The sequence below is a fragment of the Charadrius vociferus genome, unplaced genomic scaffold, assembly GCF_000708025.1.
Source record: "Charadrius vociferus isolate BGI_N301 unplaced genomic scaffold, ASM70802v2 scaffold800, whole genome shotgun sequence".
NCBI lineage: Eukaryota > Metazoa > Chordata > Aves > Charadriiformes > Charadriidae > Charadrius > Charadrius vociferus.
In genome coordinates this window covers 38,688-66,317 of record NW_009646525.1, presented here as the reverse complement: position 1 = coordinate 66,317, position 27,630 = coordinate 38,688, and the positions used below count along the sequence as shown (strand labels likewise).

The 27,630-nt window shown below is 41.6% G+C and overlaps 1 protein-coding gene across 1 annotated transcript in view; it reads left to right on the top strand.

Annotated features, from left to right (window-relative positions):
* The window catches only part of CD2AP (CD2-associated protein), a gene marked incomplete at its 3' end in the record, with an annotated part of 134,811 nt that overhangs the window by 69,387 nt on the left and 37,794 nt on the right, over positions 1 to 27,630 (top strand). The window contains exon 2 of the mRNA XM_009885480.1: positions 22,889 to 23,049. Coding sequence (XP_009883782.1) covers positions 22,889 to 23,049 — 161 coding nt within the window. The remainder of the gene's footprint in view (positions 1 to 22,888; positions 23,050 to 27,630) is intronic.

Sequence of the window (27,630 nt, the reverse complement as noted above, 5' to 3'; positions counted from 1 at the left end):
CCCTTTCCCCCCCTCCCCCCCGCCCCGTTTCAGTTTGAGCTGCGCCTTTGCCCATTTCTCCACCGAAGTGTTGGCTTAAACCAAGCCAGCGCAACGACTCAAAGTATTCCTGTTTCCATAATGTGCCAGTTCAGGTTTACACTCGAAACAGTCAGTTGTACTGGGTGTAATTCCTAATGTAAGAGCTTCTGCAGAGGGAAGTGTGAAAGAGAGACTTAACCCCCACTCTTCAGAGCCCTCTTCCCGTATTCAGAGTTCCCCCACTGTGGTCCTAAATGGTCCAATGCCCATTTGGTCTGTCCCGGTTATCTCTGCTCGTATTGCATCCCCTTGCTTCGCTGTCCCGTGTGACATCGGGTGACATCGGGTGCTCGGTGTGCTTCTGGAGGGGTGCGTGTGGCGGCCGGTGGCTTTCGGGTGCTGCGTGAAGAGGTGTGCGTGTGCTCATGCTGCTGTGCGCAAACCCGTCACCTGTGGTGAGTGCGTTTTAAAAGTGGAAGCGTACCTGGGTTTTGTATAGCTTTGCTTGGTTGCTTCCTTTCCCCTTGTGCGTAAACAGAAGGGAAGAAGTGCATGGCATGCAGATCAAGCGTGCTGTTAGTGAAACTATACATGCATGGTCTTCCTGATTTGTCTTCCTCCTGATTATAAAGACGTGCTTTCAGTGTTTTCATGTCGGTGAAAGTTGTCTTGCGTGGTCAAAGCACACTTAAAATGAAGTCTGGAAATATAAAGTGAAATTCATGTAACCAAACTCTAAAGAACTCCCTTTTTGATGCTTCTTGTGATTATTCAGAATAGATAAGAATTACTGTTTCTTTCTTTTTGGGGTGCATCATCTTACTTGCAAGTGAGAGGTGTCTACCCGGGTCATTGCGGTGGCCCATGATGGTAGTTCCTCAAGCGTAAAGGTTTAGTGTGCTAATTAAACATTTTGAACTCAGACTGTGTAATGCTGAAATGTGAAATACCTGAGGATTTACATATGGTAGGTCTGGTTATTAGACTTATTAGTACACAGTTGGGAATGCTGTATAAGACTGTTATTAAAGGACTGAGTCCAGTTTATGACTAATGATTGCTATACGATATTGTTTTTATGTATTTTCCCTTACCTTTCCTTTTAAGTGTGGCTTCTTTCTCTGCCTCTTCTGACTACAGTAGTGAGCATGTTATTACTACTCCAGAGGCGACTGAATTGAGTGGGTGCATATATTCTGTGTCAAGAATTGTTATTGCGTGGGTTGTTATAACCATAACAATTTGTGTGCATGGGCAATTAGACAACTCTTTCTGCCAGAACGCTGGCAAACCTCTGTAAGTGATTGCAGAATGATCCCAGAGCTTTTTAAATAGAGTTTTCTATCAAGGTGTCATCCTTTATTCAGATTTTCAAGTGTTGCTCTCTTGTGACCACAAGTGGGGAGGAATGTACAGTAAAACATCTCTAAAAATAAGAGTGGAAAAAGCGCTGCACTCATTATATTTCATGGTGGCCTCACGTTTACCTTGGGAAGTCATTGTTTGATTATTTTATTACTGACATCATGGTAGAGTTAGCTCTTGATAAGAGCTTGTTTGTCTTTTATGTCAGCTTATGGAAGAGATTTTACGTGTAAGAGGTGGTGTAGAGGGGACTGTTGAGCTATGTGACAAACTCATGGGCTTCTGAGATTTATGGAGAAGTAAGAATGGGGCAGTATGACTCTGGAGGAACCTACAGGAGAAGGGCAGAAATACATAATGCCTTGGAACAGGTTCTTTTATGTTCTTGTAGTAGCTGGAAATTAATGTTGCAAGAGCATGTGTCATTTGGGCGCTTGAAAGATGGGGAAGAGGATGTTATCAGAGGTGACAAACACTAGACCATATAAAGTAATGCCTAGTTACATGCCTAAGCTCTGTCATTATAATTCTTTGCCTTCCGCACTAGATTAATCATGTGGATTCAATAGATGGCTCTACAAATAAATAAATAGATTAATTAAAGGAAAAAAAATGTATTCAGATGTTCTGGGGAAGATACTTTGAATTATCTTTTTGCTGTCTTGGGTTGATAACCAGTTGGAGGTAGAATTCCATGTGTTGGTGTATTTTAACATCAGTCTGGTTTACTTCTATGGCTCAATAACAGATAATTTTCCTAATTATAGTAGAGAAACAGTTTGATTATACAACTTGCATGTTAACAGGAAAGTTGAGCTAAATTTGCAGTACCTAACTGATTTTTGTATGGCTTCAGAACTAAGAATGAAATATTTTAGCAACAGTTGATAAATTACCACACTGAAATCTACTGGACTTCTGTAAGTATCTTCTTAGCTGTATGCTTTGATTTGTGGTTCCCACAAGTTAGTACGTTTGAATTTGCTGTGTTTCATCTTTAGAAAATTTTATAACTTTGAAATACTTTAAGAAGCCAGACATACTTCTTCATTGCTCACAGAATGAGTATAAATATATGTAAATGTATGTTCATTGATCATTAAACTCATGTCAAGCCTTTTGTTTTCTTCACCTTCATGTTGGCAACAGAAAAAAATCTAGATTTTTGTAGGCAGACCGAATACTTTTAATGTAGTGTCACAGGACAGTGACAGATTGTTGTTTCAGTATTCACTAGTAGTATTACAAGAACCAATTAAAACATTACTTCAAGGTTTGTTCTCTAATTTAAAAAAAAAAACAACACAAGCAACCTAACAAGCTCCCCACCCCCAATCCACTCCAAACACCCCCAAACAAATCAGTAGGCTAGATGAAGAGTCCTTCTGTTAGTATTTTAACCAAGAAATACGTAAGATGCAATGTACAATTTGAACTTTATTCACAGTAAATTACTGAAGAATAAAATGACTTAATCAGAAGTACATGTTATTACAGTCCTTATGTCCTAGGGTATTTGATGTGCATAATCATGACAGCCAACTGTACTTGTACAGGCAATATTGAGCAAAGTGCTTTCTTATTATCATTTTCTTTATTCTAGACAAATCTGTGAGGGAAGATGATGGAAAGCTGACCTCTGGAAGAGAGCTGCCTAAGCTACTGGGAGCCCAAATTACAGTAACTGAGAAGAGTTGATGCATGCTGGGTTTGGGTCAAGGTAGAGGAGAAGTCCTGTCAAAAGGTGCTAGAGTTTCTGCTCAGCTTTTCCCCCCCCCCCCCCTTTTTTTTTTCCCCCCCGAGAATGTAAGAGTTGCTGCACTGAGAGTCCTGTCTGTGGGGCAGGCAGGGAGGAAAAGGATATGGAAAGCAGGTCTGTCACAGAAAGTTCTTTATGTTTTTTTTTATAAAACCCCATGGCCTGGTAACAGTAATTTATGTACTTGCTCAAAGGTGTTTGCAGTTTCACTGGGCCTTTTTTATAGATGGTGATGGACCATCAGGGACTTGTGTAAAGGGGGTCAAAGAGGAATGTGGTTCTTGCCCTCCACACCTACCTGTGGCAGTGAGAGTCCATGTTTAGCAGGGATGGGGGTGTGAGGGGGAAATAAGTCCTTTCAGTGGGAGTTTTTTTTTCCCTAAAGCTGCTGCTTGCTCCGCCCGACTCCTTGGTGTTTTTGAGAAATGGTGGAGGATTGCTTGGTGGCCTCAGCCTGAGAAGTCTCCTTCCATCTACTTTCCTTATGTGCCAGCTGTTCCAGGTGCCATCTGTCTTTACTGGCTGGTTATTTTAATTTTGATACCACTTTTATCTTGTTGGGGAGAGTTGTTCAGGACTCTGTACTTGTTATTCAAGACTTAGCTCCACAGGGGTGTAGTTATATTTGCTGTCTTGGTTTCTTTTGTTTTCTTAACAGTCGTTACAGCATTTCTTTCACCTAGGCAGGATCTTCCCTTTGAAGCCTCTTCACCTTCACCGGCCTTCTCCACTCTGTTGTCTGCCTGTGTTAGGTTTTTTTTGTCCCTTAGTGGGTTTTTGTTGCATAAACACAGGAAACGCGTGGTCGGGCACACTGTACTGTCTGGGGCTTAGCGAGGCAGCTGCCCACTCTGTCCCACTCAGGCTGTCATCACTCTGCTCTTCCCATCCATTTTGCTTCCTTGGAGAGTCAGCCAGACTCTTCTCGGTGGTTCCCAGTGACAGGACGAGGGGCAATGGGCACAAGTTGGAACATAGGAAGTTCCGTTCCAACACACGGAAAAACTTCTTTATGGTTTGGGTGACAGAGCAGTGGCACAGGCTGCCCAGGGAGGGTGTGGAGTCCCCTTCTCTGGAGATTTTCAAGACCCACCTGGATGCAGTCCTGAGTAATGTGCTCTGGGCAATCCTGCTTTGGCAGGGGAGTTGGACTGGATGATCTCTAGAGGTCCCTTCCAACTCTGAAGATTCTGTGATTCTGTGAGATGCTGTCATGTATGACTGCTGGCCCAGTATTTCCCTAACCTGGTTTCATACAAATGATTTGTTAGGAAAGAGCAGCGATGAAAGTGCTTGAAATGACAGGTCATCTTGACAGAAGTGGGTAAGTCAATCAGGTGAAATTTGTTGTTGTTGGGTCTGGGGTGTAGGGATTTCTAGCAGATAGTTCAAACTGTCATTACAACCTGGGCACTTAAAACATGTCTCTGGTCTACTACGGGGGTTTAGCCCTTTTCTTCTGTCCCTTTTAAAGTTTTTCCTTTTTTTTTCTTTTTTTTTTTTTCAAACTGGCTTCCTATATTTTGTAATGTAGTTAACTTATGTTTAAATTTTTCTTCCCTGACACTTTCCCTGAATGTTGCTTTTCTCTTCTACTCTGAACTGTGAATGTGGTAATGATCTCAAACGTGCCCCGCTCCCTGCGGTGTCTCTGCTGTCCGTTATCTTCTTGGTTGTGCGATGATGAGAAACAGTTTTATGTAACTTTGTCACTGTGGTGGTGCGAGCGTAACCCTGCTTGTGCATTGCCCTCGGCTGTCCTCTCATGCTGGTTGTTCGTAGGGCTGAAGTCCTAAACCTGCCTGTTCAGTCACCTCTTTTTCTAGAGTCATCCCTTGCTAGGTTAAATAAAAGCATACCAAAGATTTAATTTTGACACTAGCCTTGCTTTGAACAGGATGTTCACCTGGATGGCCTCTGTAGGGTCCTCTCACCCTAAATTGTTCTATATTTCTTAGTGTAAACTTAATTCATTTGAATAATGTTGTGATGCTAGCACAGATATTTACTTTCTCTGACTAATGCCAACAAGTATTTTTGGGTGGAATGATTTTTTATTGCTCTAGCCAGATGCAGAATTGACTTTCTCTATATAAAAATCAATATGAAATGTTTTTTCAGAAATCTTGAAGGAAGAAAATGAAGCACTGTAGATATTTTTGAACAGTATATCTGCATTTCCTGAAAGATTTAAGACCTGCCACTGCTAAAGTCCTAAATCAGACTGAAGGAGAAGTCACAGTATGTTTCTGTCTGCCAAATGAGTTAAATCTTTCCACTTTTGGGGTGATGTACAATGGAGAGAATATAATATGAGTTAATTTAGAATATGAAGTTAACTTTTCTTAAAGGAATATATATTGCCTATAACATGCTGAAGGTATTAGGCAAGGTTGCTTTCAGCAGAATAAATTAGAATCCAGTAATTTCAGCAATTTGGACAGTGCTAACTTGTGATGTTGCTGGAGAGGGTTGTAGTTTGAGCTCTCCCCTGAACTCTGGAGAAGGAAGGGGGGATATGTCTGCCTGTGTGCCTTCATGCCGAAGAGCTCTGTGATTGTAAACTTTGAGTTTAAATTTCACATTATTGTTTAAGAAACTCAAAATTCATTTTATCATGTTTATTGTTTCAACCAGATAAAGTATTATTTTAAATTACTTAAATGGCTTAAGCTCATGCTGTTTTCTTAACAGCACCTAAATCTCTGTGAACATGATACTTTTTGTCAGTAGAGGAATATGTAAATGGTTTTGAAATTAATTTTTGCTTTTGCTGAGACTGAGTCTCAGCTGCTGTGAATAGATTTTTGTGGATTGGAGTTATTAATGATTTTTATTTTAGTTTTTAAATTAAGAAGGAGTTTTGCCCAAGTTCCTGGAAACTTGCCTGACTTACCATTTAAAAGAAGACTCTTAAGTCATCAGTTTCTAACTCTTGGATAAAATTACTAAGTGATCAGTCTTAGTCAAATGTTTTTAACTGTATATATAGCTTGATCTTTTTAAGCTGACACTGAAATAGTCTCCCCCTTCGCATACCTCTGGCTAGTTAGTATTGTCCTCTTCCCTTTCTTGTAAAAGCTGAATTTTCCACAACTTCCTTGTCTTCCTGGATGAGTTTTCAGCCAGGCTGGCCCTCCAGAAACTGAGAAATGAGAATTTCTGAGAAATCCAACCATGAGTGGTTGCAAAAGAGTGAATGGGAGCAGAAGGAGGGTGAGGATGCGGTTCACAGCAGTGTCGGCTGCAGCACATTTGCAGCAGTCATCGAAGTCATGCCTGATAGAAATTATAGTCTTCCCATTTTAGCTCTTTAGTTCGGTTGTGGATTCATTTGCAATGTACCAGTTCACCTTAGTTCTGCATAGTTGTTTCTTTTTTTCTTTTTTTTTTTTTTTTTTTCCAAGCCGCATTGTTTCTTCATATTTCAGGAAAAATACAAAAGCAGAACAATAAACAAACTTCTCAGAATGGTTCAGGTCATTTCCACTCAATGCATCTTTGGGACTGGGTGGAGAAAAATCTTCGTCTTTGCTACTTGAAGAAATGAAACCGCTAGTTTCACAAAGTTTTCACTCTCTAGTGAAGGAGAATCACATCACTTAACTCTGAACTTGTATCTAGTTATGAAAGGATGTATTTTAAGGTTGCTTTGCATGTAATCTCTCTTGTCCTAAAGTCATCCTGTGGGTGCAGTTTCCCACTGTGCTTCAGCAGAGATAACTTCAGGCTGCTGCCAAAAAGGGCTAGAGCTTTGCGATGCCTCTGCCTGGCTTGCCATGGCTGTAGTGGTTGTGAGTCCGCAGTGTGAGCTGATAAGCTGGCTGGCGTGGAAGAAGCTCTTGTGCCAGGTTTGACATCGTGTCAGCAACCTGAATGGCCTTACTCTGACTGCACAGTCATTAGCTCCTCTGCAGGAGAGTGGATAGGACTATTTCAGGAGCCAGGGGAGTGTTTCTCCTTTTCTGATTTAGCCTGCAGTTGCTTTGCACTAAATCCAAGCTGAAATTTCAGAAGTTTCGTCTGAGTGTCTACATTAATTGCCCTCCGTAAGTGTTCATGATTAAGCAAACTGATTATTTCACTGCTTTCTTGTTCCTGATCTTTAAAATGCTTTTTTAAATTCATTATCCTCCCCCATTCATTTTAAGCCAGCCAAGTGTCCTTTTAAAACTGTGCCTCTAACTTGCTTTTTTTTTTTTATTGGATTAATACTGTTAAAGGGAAAATAGTTCCTAGACAGCTAGAACTTGTTATTGAGGTGCTTTTTGTATTTCTGTGGATTTTGGTTTTTGTTGTCCTCAGTAATGTGTATGTTTTGAGAAGCAGTCTGCGCACAGTATATAAAAATATGCCTTTGTCCTGTATTCTGATTTTCTGCAGCTGGGCTGGGCTTTGTTTCCATCACTTAAATGTTTTTATGGAGTTTGGCTTATTTAGTACTGTCATAAATCAATAAATGCAAGATTAACTAGAATAACCCTACCTAAAACTTAAGGTAAATTATACTGCTGTTTGCACTTATTTTAACATCTGAATGTTTCTATTGGGGAAGTTATTAACTACTAGAACAAATTGCCAAGGGAAGTGCTAGATCCATCATTTCTTGATATGGTCAGTCCCCTGGATGATGCCTATAGCAGTGTGTTCTTTAATCTTCCCTTTTGGCAGATTTAGTGATCATGTGTCCATGGGATGATCTAGTTCAAGACACTGGCCAGAGTTGAATCCAACTGGAAGAGAACCAGCTGGCTGATCTGGCAGCAAACTAAACAGGCACACCCTGGAGTAGCACAACTGCGAGACCAGCACAAGGGAAGAGGCAACGGTATGGGAATGAGTAGGGAGAGAGCATGCAGGGTCACTCCTTCCTCCTCAGATTGTTGGATTAGGTGTACGAAACTGTAGTCTCTGGAGATGATTAAAGCAACTGTTCCTGAAAAGCAAAGCCCATCTGTTTGGTTTCCAAAGTGGTTAAGTGAAGAATATTATTTTGTTCAGTGTTTTTAGTACAAGACTTCGCAAATTTAGCTATATTTGCAAGCTGCCTGGGAGTGTCGGCAGTTCCAGATGACTGAGGAGTTGGCCATGGGCTGTTTGTTTGAAACCTTAGTGTCCCTAACAACACTTCTTTTTCTGTTCATCTGAGTTAGTGCTGTTCTGAAGCCAGGGAAAATGAGATGCTGTTCTGAAATTGGGGCAGTGGAAGTGCTAAGGGCAGTAAGTCTTTTGTAGACATGAGGACAAAAGCGAATATGTTAATCCCATGCTATCACGGATATGGCAGATAAGGAGATAGCAGATCTTTCAGGAAAGTGCAAACAGCGGAATGTAGTCCTTTTACTAAGCATAAACTATTATAAACTCTGCTGCTTTGCTTTTGTAAATCTAATACGGTGCTTCATTTGCCTGACTCAAACTACGCGTGGTACTGAAAATATACCTCGTCTTTCAGCACAGGGAAGGAGAGTTTGTCTGTGAAGTGGAAGACCACAGTTAAAAACATTACATTAATGTTTTCACATTATGAGAAGCCTAAGTATAACAGGATCTGCTTTTACTGCATACCAGTATCTTTGTAAGGATGTGATGCAGGGAAGTGGGGAAATTGGAGACTGTCTCAGATGAAACCCTTTGCAGCTTGAGGAGAGCTTGAAGGCATTTCTTGTACCTGTATGTGCTATAGGGTTGTATGTGAATTAACGGTGTGGTTGTTCTCAAGTAAAAGCACAATTCAGAGTGCATAAAATTGTTTCCTCTAATTTTCATGTGTTCATCATCTTACTAGATGCTTATTTTGTGGGAAGAGGGTTTACTCTTTCAATCTTAATGCTGCGTCCTTATGGAGAGAGAATCACAATATATGTATGGATTGTAATGTAAATGGCTTCTAATGTGTAGGTAGTACAAGAAAACCTGCCCTGGTAGATAACTAGTAACAGGAAGCCTCTGGCTTGATGAATAGCAGGTGAAATAAAGCTGTTTATGAAACATGAGATGTGCTGTCAGTAGAATAAGACACAACCTGCCATCTCCCTGCAGCAAGAAGACAATTCTGATTTCCTGTCGAGGCAGAGTTGCTGGATCTTGCTGTACACTACTGTATCGTGCTTTTGCTGTTCTGAGCAGCGATTGAAGTGGTAAATCCTGACCTGTGTTTTTTAAAAAGCTGAGGTTATATTGCTGATTTTTCCCTCCTCTTTGTTTTCCTTTTTTTTTTTTTTTTTGTGTATGTGTGTGTAATTGGGTCACTAGGGTTGTGCCTGGTAGTTGTGAAATACGTGAGGACAGTCAAAAGGATTTCCTTTGCGTTTCTGAAATCCAAACTACTACTTCAAGCAAATGTGTTGAGAACGGTGGAGGTGAGGGTTGGCTTTCTGTGAACTTGGTTTGGGTGCACTGTCTCCTGACCGCAGTGACTGGTATCCCTTGCCCCAGACAGCTTTTCATAACCTCCTGTAATGCCTCTGCTCCCTCCCCAAATTCTTCAAATACCGATCGTTCTGCGTTACTATCAATTAGCTGTGCAAGACACAGCACGTGCTGTAGCTGCTTCCAAGCTGCATATTTGGTGAGTAGCCAACCATCAGGTTAAAAGAGGAGTGTTGGGGCAGTCCTGAAGTCTTTTCCTCAGGGAGGGCTGTGATTTGGGTGCTCCAGTGCTGACTCTGCAAAAAAAAAAAAAGAAAAAAAAATTCCGCTCTTATTTTTGAGATGCTACTCTTCTGGCATGTTTCAGACAAATGGGTGTACAGAGGAAGAGTTATCGGTAGTGAAGCAGGAGGGTAGGCTGATAGGGATGCTCATGCAAGCCTGGTTTCTTCAAGTGCTCAAGATTATGTTCAGGTACCTTAAAAAAAAAAAAAAAAGCACAGTGAATGAGGGAGTGATGGCTGATGCCGGACTGGAAGAATGGGCCGGCAGTAACCTCCTGCAGTTCCAAAAAGACAAATGCATAATCTGGTATCTAGGAGGGAACAACCTCTCTGTCTACCAGATGGCATAAGCAGGACAACAGCAAGCAGGTCACTAGGAGTGGTTGTTCCCCACTACCTGGCACTAACAAGACTGTCTCTAAAATACCAGGTCCGGTTTTGCTTTTCTTTGCCCTCAAATGCGAGGTGATGCCAACAAACCAGAGAATTGAGTGTGGTTAGGAGGCTAGTGCATACAGTGTGCAAGAAGTTGGTCTAGCCTGGGGAAGAGAAAGCTATGCTCTTCTCAGAAGCACGGTGACAAAAAGAAAATCAATGGCTGCAAGTTAGGGCAATGGTAATTCCTATTGAATATAATGGGGAAAAATTACTATGAGGATTGAGCACCAGAAGAGGTGCCCACGGTGGCTGGTTTTTTTCCATCCTTTGAAGACTTTCAAAACTTAGGTGGACAATGCCTTGAGTGACCTGATTTGACTTTGAGGTTAGACTTGCTCTGAGCAGTTTGGAGTAAGCCACCTCCAGAGGTCCTGTCAAACCTTGTTTTTCTGTGATTGGAAGTATTGCAAATCATGCAGGTTTAAATCATGGTCTTAATATGACACACTTAAATCCTTCTAAATTCAAGTTACAAATGGATGTTTAAAGGACTTGATCTCCTAACTTTTAGAACATAATCGAGCTAATGAAGCAATTTTATCTCCTTTAAAACTATCTGAGACTGTAGGCTGCCCTTGAGCGTTTGCAGTTTTGACGGGCTTTTGTAAAAATCCATTGCATAAGGATTTCTCTCTGTGCTTTTCAATCAACTGTTCAGTTTTTGTATTGACTAAAATGTCCATGCTAAAAAGTGAATTAACTTTATTAATGCCATAATAAGTATAGACCATCCTGACAGCATGAAGCCAGATAGGAACACTTGTCCCTGGTTTAATGCTAAGCATATTTTGTGGTTTTTGCAAGATCCCAATCTGTGACCATTCAGACTATTGCATCATGCCTGTTTTTAAAGATGAAGGGAACACTTTGTGCATGCTCTGAATGATACTTTTAAGTTTCCATAAATTTATTTCAAAGCCAGATTCTTGCCATGTTTGCAGAAATACTAATTGTCATTCTGAATTAGATATGAGCCAAATTGTAGGCAGTCTATCAAAGCATTTTTGCATTTTTTTTAGAGCGTGAAAGGAGTTTTCTTTTGGTTTGAACCCAAAAGGCTTTCAGAGACTTTCTTGGTTTTGTAGCTCATGAATTTGTAACCTGGAGTTATGATCATGCTGTCTTTTTTGGCTAGAAGAGTCCTGAAAAAAATCTGTAGGAGGAGCTGAAGCTTTTGTAGTAACATAGGGTCCTGATATTGAAGGAAGAAAACTTTTATAAAATTCAAATACAGTTGTGGGGTTTTTTTTGGGGGGGGGGGAGTTGACTTTATTAATAGTATTCTAACTGAGATAAGCAACATAATCTTCAGCCTCAAATCTATTTTTGTGAGCTAATTATAGGTTTTTCCCTTAAAACTTCCACTAGATAAATACGGTGTTGACCCTGTGGTACTTTGACTGTTTATTTGATGCTTTGGGTTTAAACTAAATCTAAATGAGGTATGATCCTTTTGTTCTTCAGAGCTTTTTGGCATGGCTTTGGTACAGCAGCTTTTGTAACTTGGTGTTTTGCAACTCACCTTGAATCTTTTGCCAAATAGATGTTATAAAATTAACTTAAGGGAAGGAACAGAAGAAGAGGCGTAAATCTATATATGGAACAGTGTCTGAGTCATTCCCCTGTGCCCTCTGAGATCACAGGTTTTCTTTGCATATTAAATTAATAGCAGTTTTTCACCTTTGCTTGTGAAGACATATGCTACCTTTCCTGCAAGTGTCACTTCTCGTTTCCAGGCTGGTTTCTTGCAGTGAGCTCTGCTCAGACTTAAGGAAATAGCATATAGCACAAACCATCACTTTCTGCTTAACGTAACTTCCCAGGCGAAATATTTTTGACCTCTTCTGTCCTTACAAGGTAGTATCAAATTCCTGTAGGTGGTAGAGATTTTACTCTAATACTTCCTGCTTCATGTCTTCTTTTGCTATGAAGGGAGGAGTCTGGCAATCCCTGCTCATAGAAATGTGGGGATAAAAGCAAATCCATAATTTTAACATTTATTAAGCTTGTGACTGAGTTTAAGACAAGTATTTCTGATAATATTGGAAAAGATATGATCAGATGCTTCTTCTAGAGTTGGTTTAATGTACGTGCAGTGAGGAGTTTATGACTAAAGTGCTTTTTGCAGCTGGCTGGTAATGATGACTTACCATCTACAGGATACAGTTGTAGAATTATGAGGGTATGTGTGGGGATGATGTGCTTTAGGGAAGTGAAAACTGACAAACTTTAAATTTTTTAAGAGTGCTCTGTCATACACAGTGGTAAGCACTAGAATGGACTCTAGAAAATTACGGGAGCCTGGAGCAGGAAAATGAGGCATGCGTGGTTTGCATCTTTAATGCTTCGGGGCAGGCTGCCGGGCAGGATTTCTGCTATACTGTTTAATTTTCTTCACAAAGTATCTTGCTAATTGTAGTGGAATTGGCTCGAGAACCTGGTGTTTGAGATGGTTACTGTTAGAGTGCAATGAGTTTCTCATTACTTGAAATAGTTTGGGAGGAAAAGCGTACATTTTTTTTACAGTTTTCAATTGTTCATTTTCGTAATTATTTCAGCCATTCTTACTGGGCTGTGAAATTAGACATAATCTTTTATTAAAAATGTGTGGTGAGTCATTTCTTGGAGAATGCACCACTGACTTGCCCAATCTAAAAATGCCAGGCGGATCCAGGGCGGCTTCCAGATGGACCAGTTCTGTGCTGACAGAACCAAGGCTCCTCCTGGCTTTCAACTGTCTCAGGGGTAGACGGCTATTTTTGTTTTAATTTTCCTTTTTTTATGCAAGCTATTGATGTAGAGGGATTGTTGCTCTAAGCAGAAAATGTTTGTGCTAGAAAGGTGTGATGCAGCAGAGAGCAAGTTGCAAAAGGAGTAAGGAAAAATAGCAGAACAAAAAAGAAGAAAAAAGCGAAACTTTACTCAAATTGCCTTATCACTGAATTTAACAGCAACTGGAGCTGGCTGGGGTTTTGTACTGGCTGAGAGTTCATGATTGGGATGTCAGTGGCGTAGCAGCCAGAAGATATTTTTTGGGAGAAGTATTCAGTCACTGAAATTAATTTCAGTTTGGCCAACTTCTGCAGAGTTGCCTGTCAGCTGTAGATGTAAAATCGAAACTGTGAGAAACTTTAATCAGAAGATCTGACAGATCTTCTGGATCGCAAGAAGTCTGTGGAAGTTACAGGATATCTCTGAAATGGAACATGCTGAAGCCAGTTACTCGTATGTTCTTTTATTTGTATGGTACATCAAACACCCTGGTAGAGTCTCATTAAAAGATTTTTGTGTCTGAATAACTGAATGGTTTGGGTTGGCAGGGACCTTTAAAGGTCATCCAGTCCAACTCTCCTGTCATGGGCAGGGACACCTCCCACCAGCCCAGGTTGCTCAAAGCCCCATCCAGCCTGGCCTTGAACACCACCAGGGATGGGGCCTCCACAGCTTCTCTGGGCAACATGTTCCAGTGTCTCACTACCTACATCACAAAGAATTTCTTCCTTATGTCCAATCTAAACCTACCCTCTTTCAGTTTAAAACTGTTACCCCTTTTCCTGTCACTACAGACCTTGGTAAAAATTCTCTATCCATCTCTCTTACAATCCCACTTTGTATACTGAAAGGATGCAATAATGTCTCCATTATCATTAAAAGGTATAAAATGTGGTAGAACCCCATACTTCAGGGAAATAACGGCGCTACCTTTTATTCCAGCTTGTTCCTTCCCCTTGTCCAATGGTAATTTTTCTCCCTTGAAGTTTACAGTATTTAGTCAAAACGGGAAGCTGGCAGTAGCTGGGCTGCTGATGCTGAAGTTTGAGCAAGCAAAGGCCCAAATGAGATACTGGATATTGTGAGACTTAAACAATATGTTTGAAAGTTGTTTTGGTGCCTTTTTTGGGTGGTGTTTTTTTTTCCTCCCCCTGGTGTATGTTTATTCTGACTTCTTTTTTTTTTTTCTTTTTTTTCTAAAAGCTATCTTTATACCAGTTTAAAATACCCTTACTATAAGCACTGGAGAGGACTCACTAAGTTTCTAATTGATCTCGAAAACCGTGACATATGTCCAGCACCTTTTTGGTGGTGACTTGTGATAGAAAAGATCCACTGTGTTCCAGAAGAATGATATATTTTCTTGATAACCAGTGCTATGCTCTTTGATTGGAAAGACTTTTATTTTTTTAAATTCCCATCTAAAATGAATTTTTATTTTTTTTAGTCTGGTAGAGGGAGGGGGTCTGGGACTGGAAGCCTGAGCTGGCCTGGCACAGCACTGCAGGAATTCGAGCTCATGTGGGCATCATGCTCTGTCTGATGAGCTCTTGTACCGGAGAAGTGGAAAGAGGGCTTGTTGGGGAATTTGGCCTGACCCTGCAGCGTGGTGGCTGCATGCCACAGCTCATCTAATGCTGCATCAAACCTAATGAGCCTTCTGAGATGGGCAGTGTGTTGGAACGAGTGAAGGCTACTGCTTCAAATGGAGCAAATCCTATCGGGTTCCAAATTGAGTCCCTGCTGGGTGGCAGCAGGGTGTTTGTGGTGCTCCCAGAGTTTGGGTGGACACAACTGAGCTGGTTTTATGTAGAATCATCTTGGGTCCAATAGTGCGTATTTGTTTCTATTGAAGGTGTCTTTAGTGCTTGAAAGGAATGTTTTTTTTGCTCAGCTAATAAATTCTACAGATTTAGGTTCTCTGTCTTTGAAGTAATCTACTTCAAGGCCAGGGTGGATGGGGCTTTGACCAACCTGGTCTAGTGGAAGGTGTCCCTGCCCATGGCAGGGGGGTTGGAACTAGATGATCTTCAAGGTCCCTTCCAACCCAAACCATTCTATGATTCTACTACTGGAATAATCAGCTTACAGCAAATCAGGAGTTAATTGTATATGCTTAAAAGAAAATGTACATAGAATGACATGAAAATCTTTCAATTCCATTGGCATTATGTTGTTCTATTAGAAACTACTGAAAGAATCCTGATGGCTCAGGGCACTTTGCTTAAAACAAGACCTTAAGTCAATACTTGAAAATACAAGGTTGACATTATCTTAAAGTGCAGAGTACCTCCTCTGCCCCATCCTTTCCTTGTGGCAGCAGAATTTTGCTTGGCTGGCATATACGGGATCAAAGCTTTAGGAGCAATGTGACTGCTTTGGTACAGAGCTGTTTATCAGGACTGGAGCTGGCACAACTGGTATGGCTCACGTGGGAGTAGGCACAGGTAGAAATGTCTCTGCTATGTGTCACTGCTATTTCCGACACCATACAGCAGGTGCCCGGCCTCCTTTTGAGCTACTGTGAAGAAAGAACATCTTACTTGTAACACTTAACACTTTTTCAGTAGTCCTCGTGATGCAACTGTTTTGCAAGTCCTCCACGTGGAGTGTGAATGTGATGGCTCTGCATGGCGCAGCTCGGTTAAGTATCTTCTGTTCTGTATTGTGTGACTTAAAACGATTGACTTATTGAAGGCTGTGGTGAGCTGTCCTGTAAAATATGTGTAGACTGCATGCTCTCTGTTAGTTAAACTTACTTTTTCCTTGTTCAATGTCTTAATAGCTTGGCGCTGCATCCCTTCCATCAGAGTTGACAGGAATCCAGTGGCCGTGCATTATTAATGCATTCTGTTCGGATGTGGTTTCATGGCAGATTTCAGCTGTGTGCAAAGCAGCAAGTGGTGAGGGGCATGACAAGTGGATCTGTAGAGGGGAAACTGCTGGTGTTAGGGACCTGACATTCATATTGCATGTTTGGGACATTTTTATATCATTGTAGTTCTAGTCTCATCCCATGGACTTAGTGCCTGTTAAAGACTAGCGTGCATTAAGAGTGCTCCTGAGCTGCATATCTTTGGTTTAGTTTCAGTAAAAAGAAATCCAGATTATTTGCTGTGAGACTGCTCTACACTGTGAACTAAAGCTTAATAAGGATGGTTTGGAGCTTCACTGAGAAGTGTGCTCCTGCTCTGGACTGTAACAATGATGTACATGTAGATCTAAGTTGGGTTTGATGCAGTCCTGCATCTCTGACCCTGCAGTGAGGCATCGTAGGAAGATCAACTTGCAGAAAGTTGGCACTAAATAGTTTTCTCTTGGGCTGTTTTCTTTATCTGATTCACCAGTAGTATAAATAGTACTTATTTAAGTGCAGAGCAGGGGGAAGGGACTGTGTGAATGCACACAGAAGAGAGGATGGGATCACAGCATCCTTGGGTTAAGATGTCTCAGAAGTGCAACTTTGCAGGTTTCTCACTTTCCATTGGTGATGTGGCTGTTTTGGGCACCATGAGAAGGAAAGAAGGAAATACTGTAGGTTTCCATCTGTTCAGGGTTCATTCCCTAGGCTGCTTCTCATCCTAATGGCTACTGGGGCCTGAAAGGAAGGGAAATACCTTATTGCACAAGAGCAGCGGTGAGAGTGGTTTCCCCAACAGTGGGAAATGGGAGGCGCTTCCCTACTCGATTTGAGGAAGACCAAACCTACATCTGTACCCCAAAAGAATACTTTGATCTTTGGGTAACTGGTTATTATGGCCATCATGGGTCATTGTGTAAACAGAAGAGTGAATCCCAGGAGCAGATGCAGAGCGCAGAAGGAGCCTGGCTGCAGAGCAGTGGAGGCTCTTGGCCAGGAGGGATTTGGTTTTGGTTGCCAAACCCTTGTGCTCACCTCATGTGTGTGTCTTACCAGGAGAGCTTTGTAGGACAAAAGTCACGCAGTTTTGGAAGCGGGGGCTAGAATTTTAAGGGCAATGGAGATTCTACCAGGTCTCTTTAATTGAGCATTTGGGTTGTCATCAGTGACTCAGGTCAGGGTAACAGGGAATTATGTGGTGTTGAAGTGGAAAAAACCCATTCTTATAACCACCACTTATGTTTAACACTTATGGAGGTGTTTTCATTGTTCCGCAGTTAAACATCTGAACTACTTTTTCAGTGTTAAGATCTGTCTTCGGTGGCCAAATGTATACTATGGTATTACTATTAAAACAGCTGGAACTTCTGTATCTCAGAAATTGTAGGAAAGTTTCTGGGGGAAAGCAATTGGAAGGAGCTTTCTCCTTCAGTCCAACACCTGATTTTGAGGTAGTTAAGAAGAAAAATGATAGCTACAAGGATAGGATTGCGTCTTCTGTTTGTCTTTCGTCTCTAGTGTAAGCTTGCTGTCTGCTATGAAACTAAACACCTTTGTGATTCTCTGTGTATGTATTCATACATAATGTTAGCTTAGTTTCATAGGAGACGACTTTGTGCTATTTTCGATAGATGTACAAGTAGAAATAACAGTATTAACAAAGTTTGTTTCAGGCATCTAGCAACTGTGTTATGATAAATTGGAAAAGCAAAATCTGTTTCTATCATAACTGCAGTTCTGCTGGCAAGATGCTTCTGGAGGCCACGCAACTTTCCAGGGTTCACATTCCAATAAATGACTTTTAATCTGAACTGACCTAAAACCTGCCTGAAGAGACCTTTATGGAGCATGGCACACAACTCAAGCTCCTCTTGCTGCTTGATGTTGGACTCTGTTGTCCCTCCATGTCTGCTGCAAGTTTCAGCAAGGCTTCCTGAGTAACTTAAGAGTTAATGTAAGGATTTCAGTTAATCCCACAAATGATTATTTTTTTTTTCATTTTATAAGCTATTAAATGTGGGGTTTTTTATGGGATTTATTTTATATCTGGTTTGTGTCTTTTTCTGGCTACTACAGAAAGGTCACTGGATTCTGACAGTATTGTAATATCCTAAACAGAGTACCAAGAATGTGAAATTGTGCTCTTTGCTGGACGAGTGGCTGACCCTTGGTTATTTCTATTGATGATAGAGACATGCTAGAATTTCAGTATATTTTCCACTCTCTTCCTTGATTTTTTTTTTTTTTTAGAGTTCCCAGAGGGCCTTAGTTACCTACAATAGCCAACTTCAGAAAGAGTCTGAGTAGCTGAAGACTTCCTTTGCTCAAAATCAGTGCAGATTGGTGTTATGCAGCCATGCGTATCGGCAGGCTTGCCTTCTGCTTTGGCACTGGGATGTGGCTGGCAGAAGAGCTGGTTGTGTAAGTTTTGGAGAAGTGGAGAGTCCACTTGTGCCAGCAGTGACTGAATGCCTTGTGCAGGCAGCGTTGCTGTGTTGGCTAACAGCATGAGCTATTTTGTCAAAGAGGCACTATTGTTAGACAGGACACTTTTCCTCTTTGCCATGGGGAGCAATGTAGTCTGTAGCTGTTGAAGGGACTGACTGCCTTTGGCATGTTTGGTCTGTTTTATTGTTTCATTAGTCAAGTTGTCATCTTACTCGAAACCAGACCACTCCCATAAAGGCTGCTATAACCACCTTCCCCCAAAGATGTCCAGTCAATGTGTTTTTACTTAGCACTGTTGATTTAATTAGGGAGGTGATTCTTCTCCTCTACGCTGGGGAGACTGTACCTGGAGTACTGCGTCTAGCTCTGGAGCCCCCAACGTAGGAAAGACATGGACCTGTTGGAGCAGGTCCAGATGAGGCCACGAAGATGATCCGAGGGCTGGAGCACCTCTGCTGTGAGGACAGGCTGAGAGAGTTGGGGTGGTTCAGCCTGGAGAAGAGAAGGCTCTGGGGAGACCTTATAGCAGCCTTCCAGTACCTGAAGGGGACCTACAGGAGAGTTGGGGAAGGACTTTTTACTAGGGCTTGTAGTGATAGGACGAAGAGGAATGGCTTTAAACTGGAAGAGGGTAAATTTAGATTAGATATCAGGAAGAAATTTTTCACTTTAAGGGTGGTGAGGCCCTAGAACAGGTTGCCCAGAGAAGCTGTGGGTGCCCCATCCTTGGAGGTGTTCAAGGCCAAGTTGGATGGGACTTTGAGCAATGTGGTCTAGCAGGAGGTGCCCCGCCCATGGCTTGGGGGTTGGAACTCAATGACCTTCAAGGTCCCTTCCAACCCAAACCATTCTATGATTCTAAGATTTTTTTGTTTCCATCCTTCTTTCCTTGGTTGGAAGGATGTGCCAGGTGGCATCTTCTGTTTGTCTTCTGAATTCTTGCCAAAATAAGGTTGCCACTTACTTGTTAGAGATCTAGGATAAAAATACCATCTTTGCACACTGTATAGGAGGTGGTTTGTGATGGCCCATGCTGCCTCTGAACACTAGGAGAATGTTGTCTCCTTCTCAGGTGAGCTTTGGTCCAGCTGGATGTGCAAGAGCACGGTTAACCACACAATGCTCATGCTCAAGCTTGAGAAGACTTTCATCCAAGACTTGGTCATTATGGAGTTTTAAGCTACAGATAATTGATGTGAGTTGGGTCTGAAATTGAGAAAACTCTGTAAAAAGCAGAGGGGAGGTAAGAGGTATTTTGGGTAGCCTGTCTTGCTGAGGTGTTCTGCTGGACCTTCTACCAGTTGGTTTTTGAAAGTTTTGACCAGCTTATATTACTGCAGTCCAACTTATTGCTAACTGACATCTGTTCTTGAGTAAAGATTTTAAGTGAGAACTTGAAGCATTCAGAAGTATAATTCAGAAGCATTCGGAACTACTTCAAGCATTCGGAACTACTTCAAGCATTCGGAAGTATAATCTGTGAACTGGCATGTCTCCTAATTATTATTATTATGAGGAGTTGTGATTCCTTAAAAACATTTTCTGTCAGCACAGAACGCTGTTTTTGCTTGGTTAATGTTATACTTGAAGACCTTTCAGAGGCTTATTAAATCTGGACTGTTTAGGCAGTAGGATGGTTTCTTGCCCATCACACTGTGGTCCTAATCACTTGGATGGGTTCTTCTACAACTACTTGCTAATGTTGAAAAGCAAAACCGGAAAGTGTTCCTCTTGAGGACCAAGTAGTAGAGAGATGTGGAGCTGCTTCCTGTTGCTGTGTCATCACATGAGCAAACGTACGGGATGAAACTGTCTTGACATTCCCCATGACCTCTCTCACTTTTCAAGTGAGCGAACAGAGTTTAGATCTGTTTTGTATACATATCCATGAGAATGAGGGTGGTATTGAGTATCACTGACAAATACAAGAGGATATTCAGCACCTAAATCTCAAAAATAAAAACTGATATTCCTTTGCTGCTATTTATCTTTGGAACACAGACTCATGGATGATGACTGGGAAGTTCTCAAGATCCTCCTTCAGTTGTTGGTGTGACTGAGGTGCTTTACACTCTGGAAAGGTGACCATAATTGACATCTTGTGCATTTCAAGCACAAACGTAGAATGTTATCCCAAGGAAATAAAGAAGCTTTCAAAATAAATTAGTTCATGTTGACATAGTGTGGCTATGATTACCTACTACTTCTGTGGAAAAAGGACCAGGTGTTTGGCAATTTGAGTTGTAGTCTGCAATGCTGTAAGCATTTACCATGACTGACACTGTGTTCTGATCCATTTTCCATGTTTAACTTTATAGTCTGCATATTGAAATATAATACCTGCTAATGTGCATCATCATGAGAAAAATATGTAACATGGTTATTTCTTACGTTTTTATGCATTTGTAGGTTTTCAAAATGGTTGGGTTGAGTTGGTTGGGAGATGACATTTTTATTTCCAGACTGTATGTGATGAATAGCAGTTGTCTTTATGATCTGTGGCTGCCAGAATTTCCTATCTGTTGGGCAATATTTCATGTCAACCACTCAGAAAACAATTTAGTGCAGAAGCAAGAGAGAACTACTATGCTTGCTGCAGGCAGTAATGGGGAAATATGATGCTTTGAAGCAAGCTTAGAGAATATGTTTGGGAAAAATAAATATATACAGTACAAAAAGTGTATGTTAGGAGTTCCAGAGTGTGTATGATAAACAGATAACTCTGGTGGTGACTTCTGTTCATAATGAAGGAAACACATTTTCTTTCTTAAAGAAAAAAAAGCAAAACTAAGTCTTCATGGTTTATATTTGACTGGCTCCTTTATTAATGGCTGTATTCAGAAAATAGTTTGCCAGACAGATCATTCTAGCTTCTCTTGCATTCACGGCACCATCATGTAGTTCTGTGTTCTTACCAAGGGTTGTCTGACTTCATCTATACGCAGCAGAGGGATAAGGGCTATGTTGCAACATGCGTGCAGCAGTGCTTTTGATCAAAACTGTCAACAGATCAGAATTATACATTGATTTAATGGAGCTATAAGTTGAATACCAGGAAAAAAATACTTTCTCTCATTTGATTCCTTAATTTGTGAATTTAATTGTTGGATATTATCATGCACTGATACAATTAGAATCATAGAATGGTTTGGGTTGGAAGGGACCTTAAAGATCATCCAGTTCCAACCCCCCTGCCACGGGCAGGGACGCCTCCCACTAGACCAGGTTGCTCAAAGCCCCATCCAGCCTGGCCTTGAACACCTCCAGGGATGGGGTGGCCACAGCTTCTCTGGGCAACCTGTTCCACTGCTTCACCACCCTCAGAGTGAAAATTTTCTTCCTAATAGCTAATCTAAATTTACCCTCTTCCAGTTTGAAGTCATTCCCTCTTGTCCTATCGCTACATGCCCTTGTAAAAAGTCCTACTCCAGCTTTCTTGTAGGCGCCCTTCAGATACTGGAAAGCTGCTGCAAGGTCTCCCCGGAGCCTTCTCTTCTCCAGGCTGAACAACTCCAACTCTCTCAGTCTGTCCTCACAGCAAAGGTGCCTGGGAAAAAAATTCTACAGCCGTTTAGGATTTCTGTCTGTTAACCCTGTTGTGCTCTCGTCTTTGTGTGTGTTTGTTGTGATCTGCAGAAGTGAGGGAGGTTTCGGTCAGAACAGTGTTACATTTAGTAGTGCCTGGGTGTCCTGACTGGGTTTGAGTGAGAGGGAAGAGTATTTGATTGCTGCAGGCTTGTGGAAATTTCTGGCATAAACAGAATTTCTTGATGAACAAATGAGTTTTTATTGCCAAACAAGCCTTAAGCTGTCAGTAAGCAGCTCTCATGGATCTTGTGCGACATATGGACAAGTATGTAAATACATTGCTATGCTCCTCTGAGTAAACTTAATTATATCAAAATTAATGCTCACTTGTTTATTCTTCTTCATACAAAACCACATGAGTCTGAAGGAAGATGCCTTTTACATATCTGTGCAAATTAAGTTGTATGATATTGTCAATCATACACCTTCTGGCTGTATTACATTTCTTGGATCAAGCCTGCAAAAATACCGCGTGTGCAGCAGTTTGTTGCAGATATAGTAGCAGACACAAGTATGAGAATTAAGAAAGCATTGCATGTACATACCGTACATAGACAATTTGAACCTTTCTCTCTCCTTGGCCCCAAATACGTATTGAGTAACAAATGCTTTCCCTGTGGGCAGTGGTTCATAATTGGTAAATCTTGGGGTGGGACTTGGCAGTGCAGGGGGGAAAAAACCACTGCCAGCAATTCCTTCTACCACACGTGCACAAAACCCACCCACTGCCACCAAAATATGACCCAGTGTCATATTCCTAAATTAACGCTATTCTAATAGGTGGCTGTCCAGTTTTTTTCCTCTCTCCAGAATGTTTGGGAACGCTACAACTCACAAATGAGTGTTGCTGTAAGGGAAACACTTGTTCTTAGCATTTGTTGTTACGTCTTCCTTTTTGTACATGCGTGGCTTTCAAGTCGTATTTCCATGCCTAAGTTGCATTCACTGTGGTGTTTTGTTTTTTTGTTTTTTTTTTTTTAGTGGACTATATCGTGGAATATGACTATGATGCAGTACATGATGATGAGTTAACGATCAGAGTTGGGGAAATCATCAGGAATGTGAAAAAACTGGAAGAAGAAGGATGGTTAGAAGGGGAGCTAAATGGCAAAAGGGGCATGTTCCCTGACAATTTTGTGAAGGTGAGTTTTGTGCATTGACTTGGTTTTATTGTGATCGTACAGCAGGCTAGTTATTACTGATATGGTTAAAGTTACACATCAGTTGTATTTATAACAAGATGATGTCTTTTAACTGGAAGACCTTTTAGCTGATTGCATTTATTTATTTTTTTTTAGTATGCTTTTGAAGACATGTTTTGTTTAAATTCTGCTGTCTGTTCTTATTTCCTTTAGCATTCCGCTTGGTCTGTACCCTTGCACTCTGTTCTGTCTCCTTCCTACTGCTACAGTGCACTGACAGTTGTCTGTAGCCGTGGTGACCTGCTTAAGTGAGATGAACTGATCAAAAAAAAAAAACAACCCCAAAACCACAAAAAACCCCAAACCTACCCCTACAGAAGACATCAAGTCACGAGAGAGTTGGGAAAGTGGGGTCACAGCTCAGTCAGCTCAGCTATAATGAGAAACTATATCCTCAGGCTGTGGTTGTGTGGGTGCTTCAGCCTGGAATTAAGCTGCTTTGTTTGAAGCAGCGATTCAGCCCTACTCTGGGCTCCCCGCTGCCGGCACTGCCTCTTTCGTGACCCTGCAAAGGGACAGGGCAGGGAATGTGTCCAGCTGAAAGGTAACTGTGAAGTCAGGTTGGCTCTCAGCTTGTTTGGTTTCCTGACTGGGCTCCCCATTTGTCAGCAGCAAATATGCGAAACGGGAAGGGTGTAAGTGTTCCACTGGCTGCAGTGTTGTGTCTTTGGATTAGTCATCATTTCTCTGACTACGGTCCTCTTGTCTGGGCGCTCTGTCTCGCTCAGTGCTGTGCGACTGACTTGCGGTAGTTGACTTCTGCTGTGAGATGCTGCTTCTCAAACTTTTTGTTTAACCTTTTATACTCATTCTGTGTTTGTGTCGTAATTTTCATTGAAGTTCGTGTTTGCACCTTCCACGTTTTCCTGTTTTCTCTGCAAAATTTCTGAATGTAATACGGAGTATGCACTTCTTCATTAGTTACTTACAATGAAGAAGCCTGCAAAACAGCTAGGTGTGCTGTTTCATGTATAGCTTCTGAAATTCAGAGTCTGCTGAGCTGCAGATATTTTCTCATCTGAACTACACATGTGTTACAGAGATGTTTTGCTTTGCTTCTTTATGCTTTCTAACCTTATTAGTAACTTCCAAGGTTTCCTTAGTGTAACTACTGTAAAGTATAATCAAAGAGAATTTAGATATTCCTGTCTCTTCTGAAGTGAAATTAATTCTTTGCAAACCAGAATTATCTAATTAGAGAGCATCTGTCGTTTATTTAGTGGCCAGCCCAGCCCAAACCACGACAGTATCTTACTGTAATATTTTCATATTGTTAAACCGAAGGGGAAATTTGTCCAGTGCTATAAACACATCTTTACACTTGCTTACATAAAATTTGACGATTTTTCTGTTCTACTTATTGAAAAAGCAAAATTGCTCATTTTTGAATTACTGCAGAGGGATTTAAGTATCTACATGTTAAAACTGATGGGAATCATCCAGTTGCTCTCAGAGAGGATCTTTTACCAAGGAAAAGTTTGAAGGAATGCCTTTCACTTGTCTAATATTTTTAAGTTGTTTGTACTTTAGTTCAATATCCATTTAGAGTCCTGTATAAATAGTAACTTAATTTTACCTTAAGTGGTGTTTTGATGATTACTGTGTGATGGTGTACTTAATTAGCGCTTGAGTGCCGTATAGGAAAAAAGCATCAGACATGGCTCTTCTCTGGTTCTTGTGTCATCAAGACCGTCATTCTGTTGAACAGCAAAGAGGGGGCGGATGTGGCTTGTTTCTGTGTTAAAAACTAAATTTGTTGGGTGTTTTCTTGCCCTTCTGCAGCTGTGGCTTTTATAAACTTTGTTCTAAATTACCTCCATCCTGAAAACTCTTCATGCATCTCAGCTCCAGGTATTGTTAGCTATACAGCTGTACAGCAGGTACGTGGCACAGTCAGATATCCCGAATTATAGGGGACAGTCGGTTTTCTAGAAGGCGTAGGGATTTGGAAAAGTGGAAATAAAGTTGTGTAGAAGAAAATTATCTCTTTGCTTTCATGGCCCAGGCGATAACTTGCCTTCTTGGTGTTGGAGTTGAGTGCAGTTATGAGGCTGATCTTGGGAACTTTTAAGACAGTATGCATAGGCTGGAAGACTATTGTGTGGTGATGAGATGGTGCAAAAGTGTTAATTGTTAGGGGAACTGAAAGTCATGATTTTGTTCATGGCTGATTTGATTATAGTTTCTTCTTAAAAGTTAATTTACAGGTAGTGATAGTTTGAGAGACTGTTTCTGGGAAAGCTGTTGCAGAAAAGTTCTCACCTACTGCTGCAGTAGGCTGTTGTGAAACGCTACTATGACCGGACCGCTGCAGATACCAAGCCTCAACAGGAAAACTCAAATGCTCCAGCTTGGCCTGGTGCAATGTTAACACCTGCAAGGTGTGGGCGCACTGCAGCAGGGAGGTGGAAACAAGCTGAAGCAGGGTTGTACTTTGGCCTTGTGAACAAGGAAGGTCCCTTGAGAAATGGATTTACTGATCTGCTGCCTCGCCCAGTAGCTCACCGCCACCAGGTTCTGGTGGCCTCTGTCTCCTCTGAGCTTTGTGTGGGAAGGGATGTCTTACTGCTTTAAGCAGAAGCCTCCCTACAGCTCCTGCAAGGGGGTGTGGGGTTGAGAGTAGAGAAGTGTAGGAAGTTGATTGGGAGGGGTAATGACAAGAAGGATGCTGAAGAGGGACAAGTATTCCTGAGTTCTGATGACCCACACCAAGGGAAAAGGAGGTTGGAGGTCTGAACGATGCAGTGAGGAGGACACTAGACTGGGCGGGCTGAGGGAGCATGGGGTGGACCTCCCAGGTGAGGTCACTAGAAATGTGACCTGAGAGAACAAATTGGTGGGGGCAGGACCAAAGGTGCACCAAGTTTTACATGTTTGGCTGCAGAATTTTGGGACCGTTCTTGAATATTTATTCCTTCCTGAAAGGATCTTCTTATTCTCCTGTTATGAGTGTAATTTCATGCATTAGATGAGGATCTGGCTTGAACTCATTATATGGATACTTTTTTTTTTTTTTTGGTGATATATATACTGGTTTGTTAAGCATGAACCGAGGCCAGGTTATAAACTCTCCGTGAGGAATTTGGATGGTAAATCATAATCTGTGCTGATCTGAAAAAGATTAGCAATTGAAACTGAAAGTGCACGTGCTATCCACTGGATTTGCCTAGCCTCTTCATATATAAAATATTTAAAAACATAATAATTATATGACAGATTAAACTGGGTGAATATGGACATGTTTTCTTTTTCAAATGTTAGATGTTTTTAGGGAAGATGAGTTCCCTAAAAGAAGCCTTTGATTTTCATCAGACAACTGCAGGAGAATTGAGGGGGCAGGTACTAATTCCAGCTAGTTTGCTTTTTGCTCATTTTATTAGTTTGCCTCTTCTTTATTGTGTCCAAGGGCAGGAAAAGGGCTTGTTGCCTTGGCGGCACCTGCAAAAGTCCTTGGCTGCTTGACAGTGTGCGGTTGCTTCTTGCCTGTTTGAAAGATGACCAAAATGTTGACAGGAGGATTACAGCTGCATGCTGCCTGGATGTGTTGGTTGCCCCAGATGCAGACTGTATCATCACCACTAAAGCAGATCAGTCCCCTTCTATTCCCTCCTTCTGGGCACCACTAATACATAGGATTTACTGACGTTTAACACAACTCTTCATGCTTTGACCAATGTATCTTTTCTGTTTGAAGTATGACCAAGTGTTGTCAACTTCATTTTGAGTTGTTAAAGTTGTGCAGGAAGAGCTTTTTGATTATGTTAGTATTCAAGGACGACCTCCTCCAAGCTCAGGAGTGATGCATCCCTACAAAGAGGAAGGCAGACAGAAAAGCCAGGAGGCCTGCGTGGATGAACAAGGAGCTCCTGGACGTGACCAAAAGGAAAAGGGAGGTCTATAGGGAGTGGAAACAGGGGCGGGTAGCCTGGGAGGAATACAGAGGAATCATTCGAGTAGCCAGGGATCGGGTTAGACAAGCTGAAGCGCAGATAGAACTAAATCTGGCCAGGGGCATTAAGACAAACAAAAAATCCTTCTTTAAGTATGTCAGCGAGAAAAGAAAGACTAGGGAAAACGTGGGCACTCTACGGAAGGAAACTCAAGAGCTGGTTACCCGGGACAGAGACAGAGCTGAGGTCCTCAATGACTTTTTTTTTGCCTCAGTCTTCACTGGCAAGGACTGCAGCCGCACTGCCCATGATACAGAATGCAAAGGCGAGAATTGGGAAAATGAAGAACCGCCCACTGTAGGTGAAGATCAAGTCCGAGACCACCTGAGGAACCTGAAGGTTCACAAGTCCACGGGACCTGATGAGATACATCCATGGGTCCTGAGGGAACTCGCAGATGAAGTTGCTAAGCCACTAGGCATCATATTTGAGAAGTCGTGCCGGTCTGGTGAGGTTCCTTTCGACTGGAAAAGGGGAAACATAACCCCTATTTTGAAAAAGGGAAAGAAGGAAGACCCGGGGAACTACAGGCCAGTCAGTCTCACCTCTGTGCATGGCAAGATCATGGAGC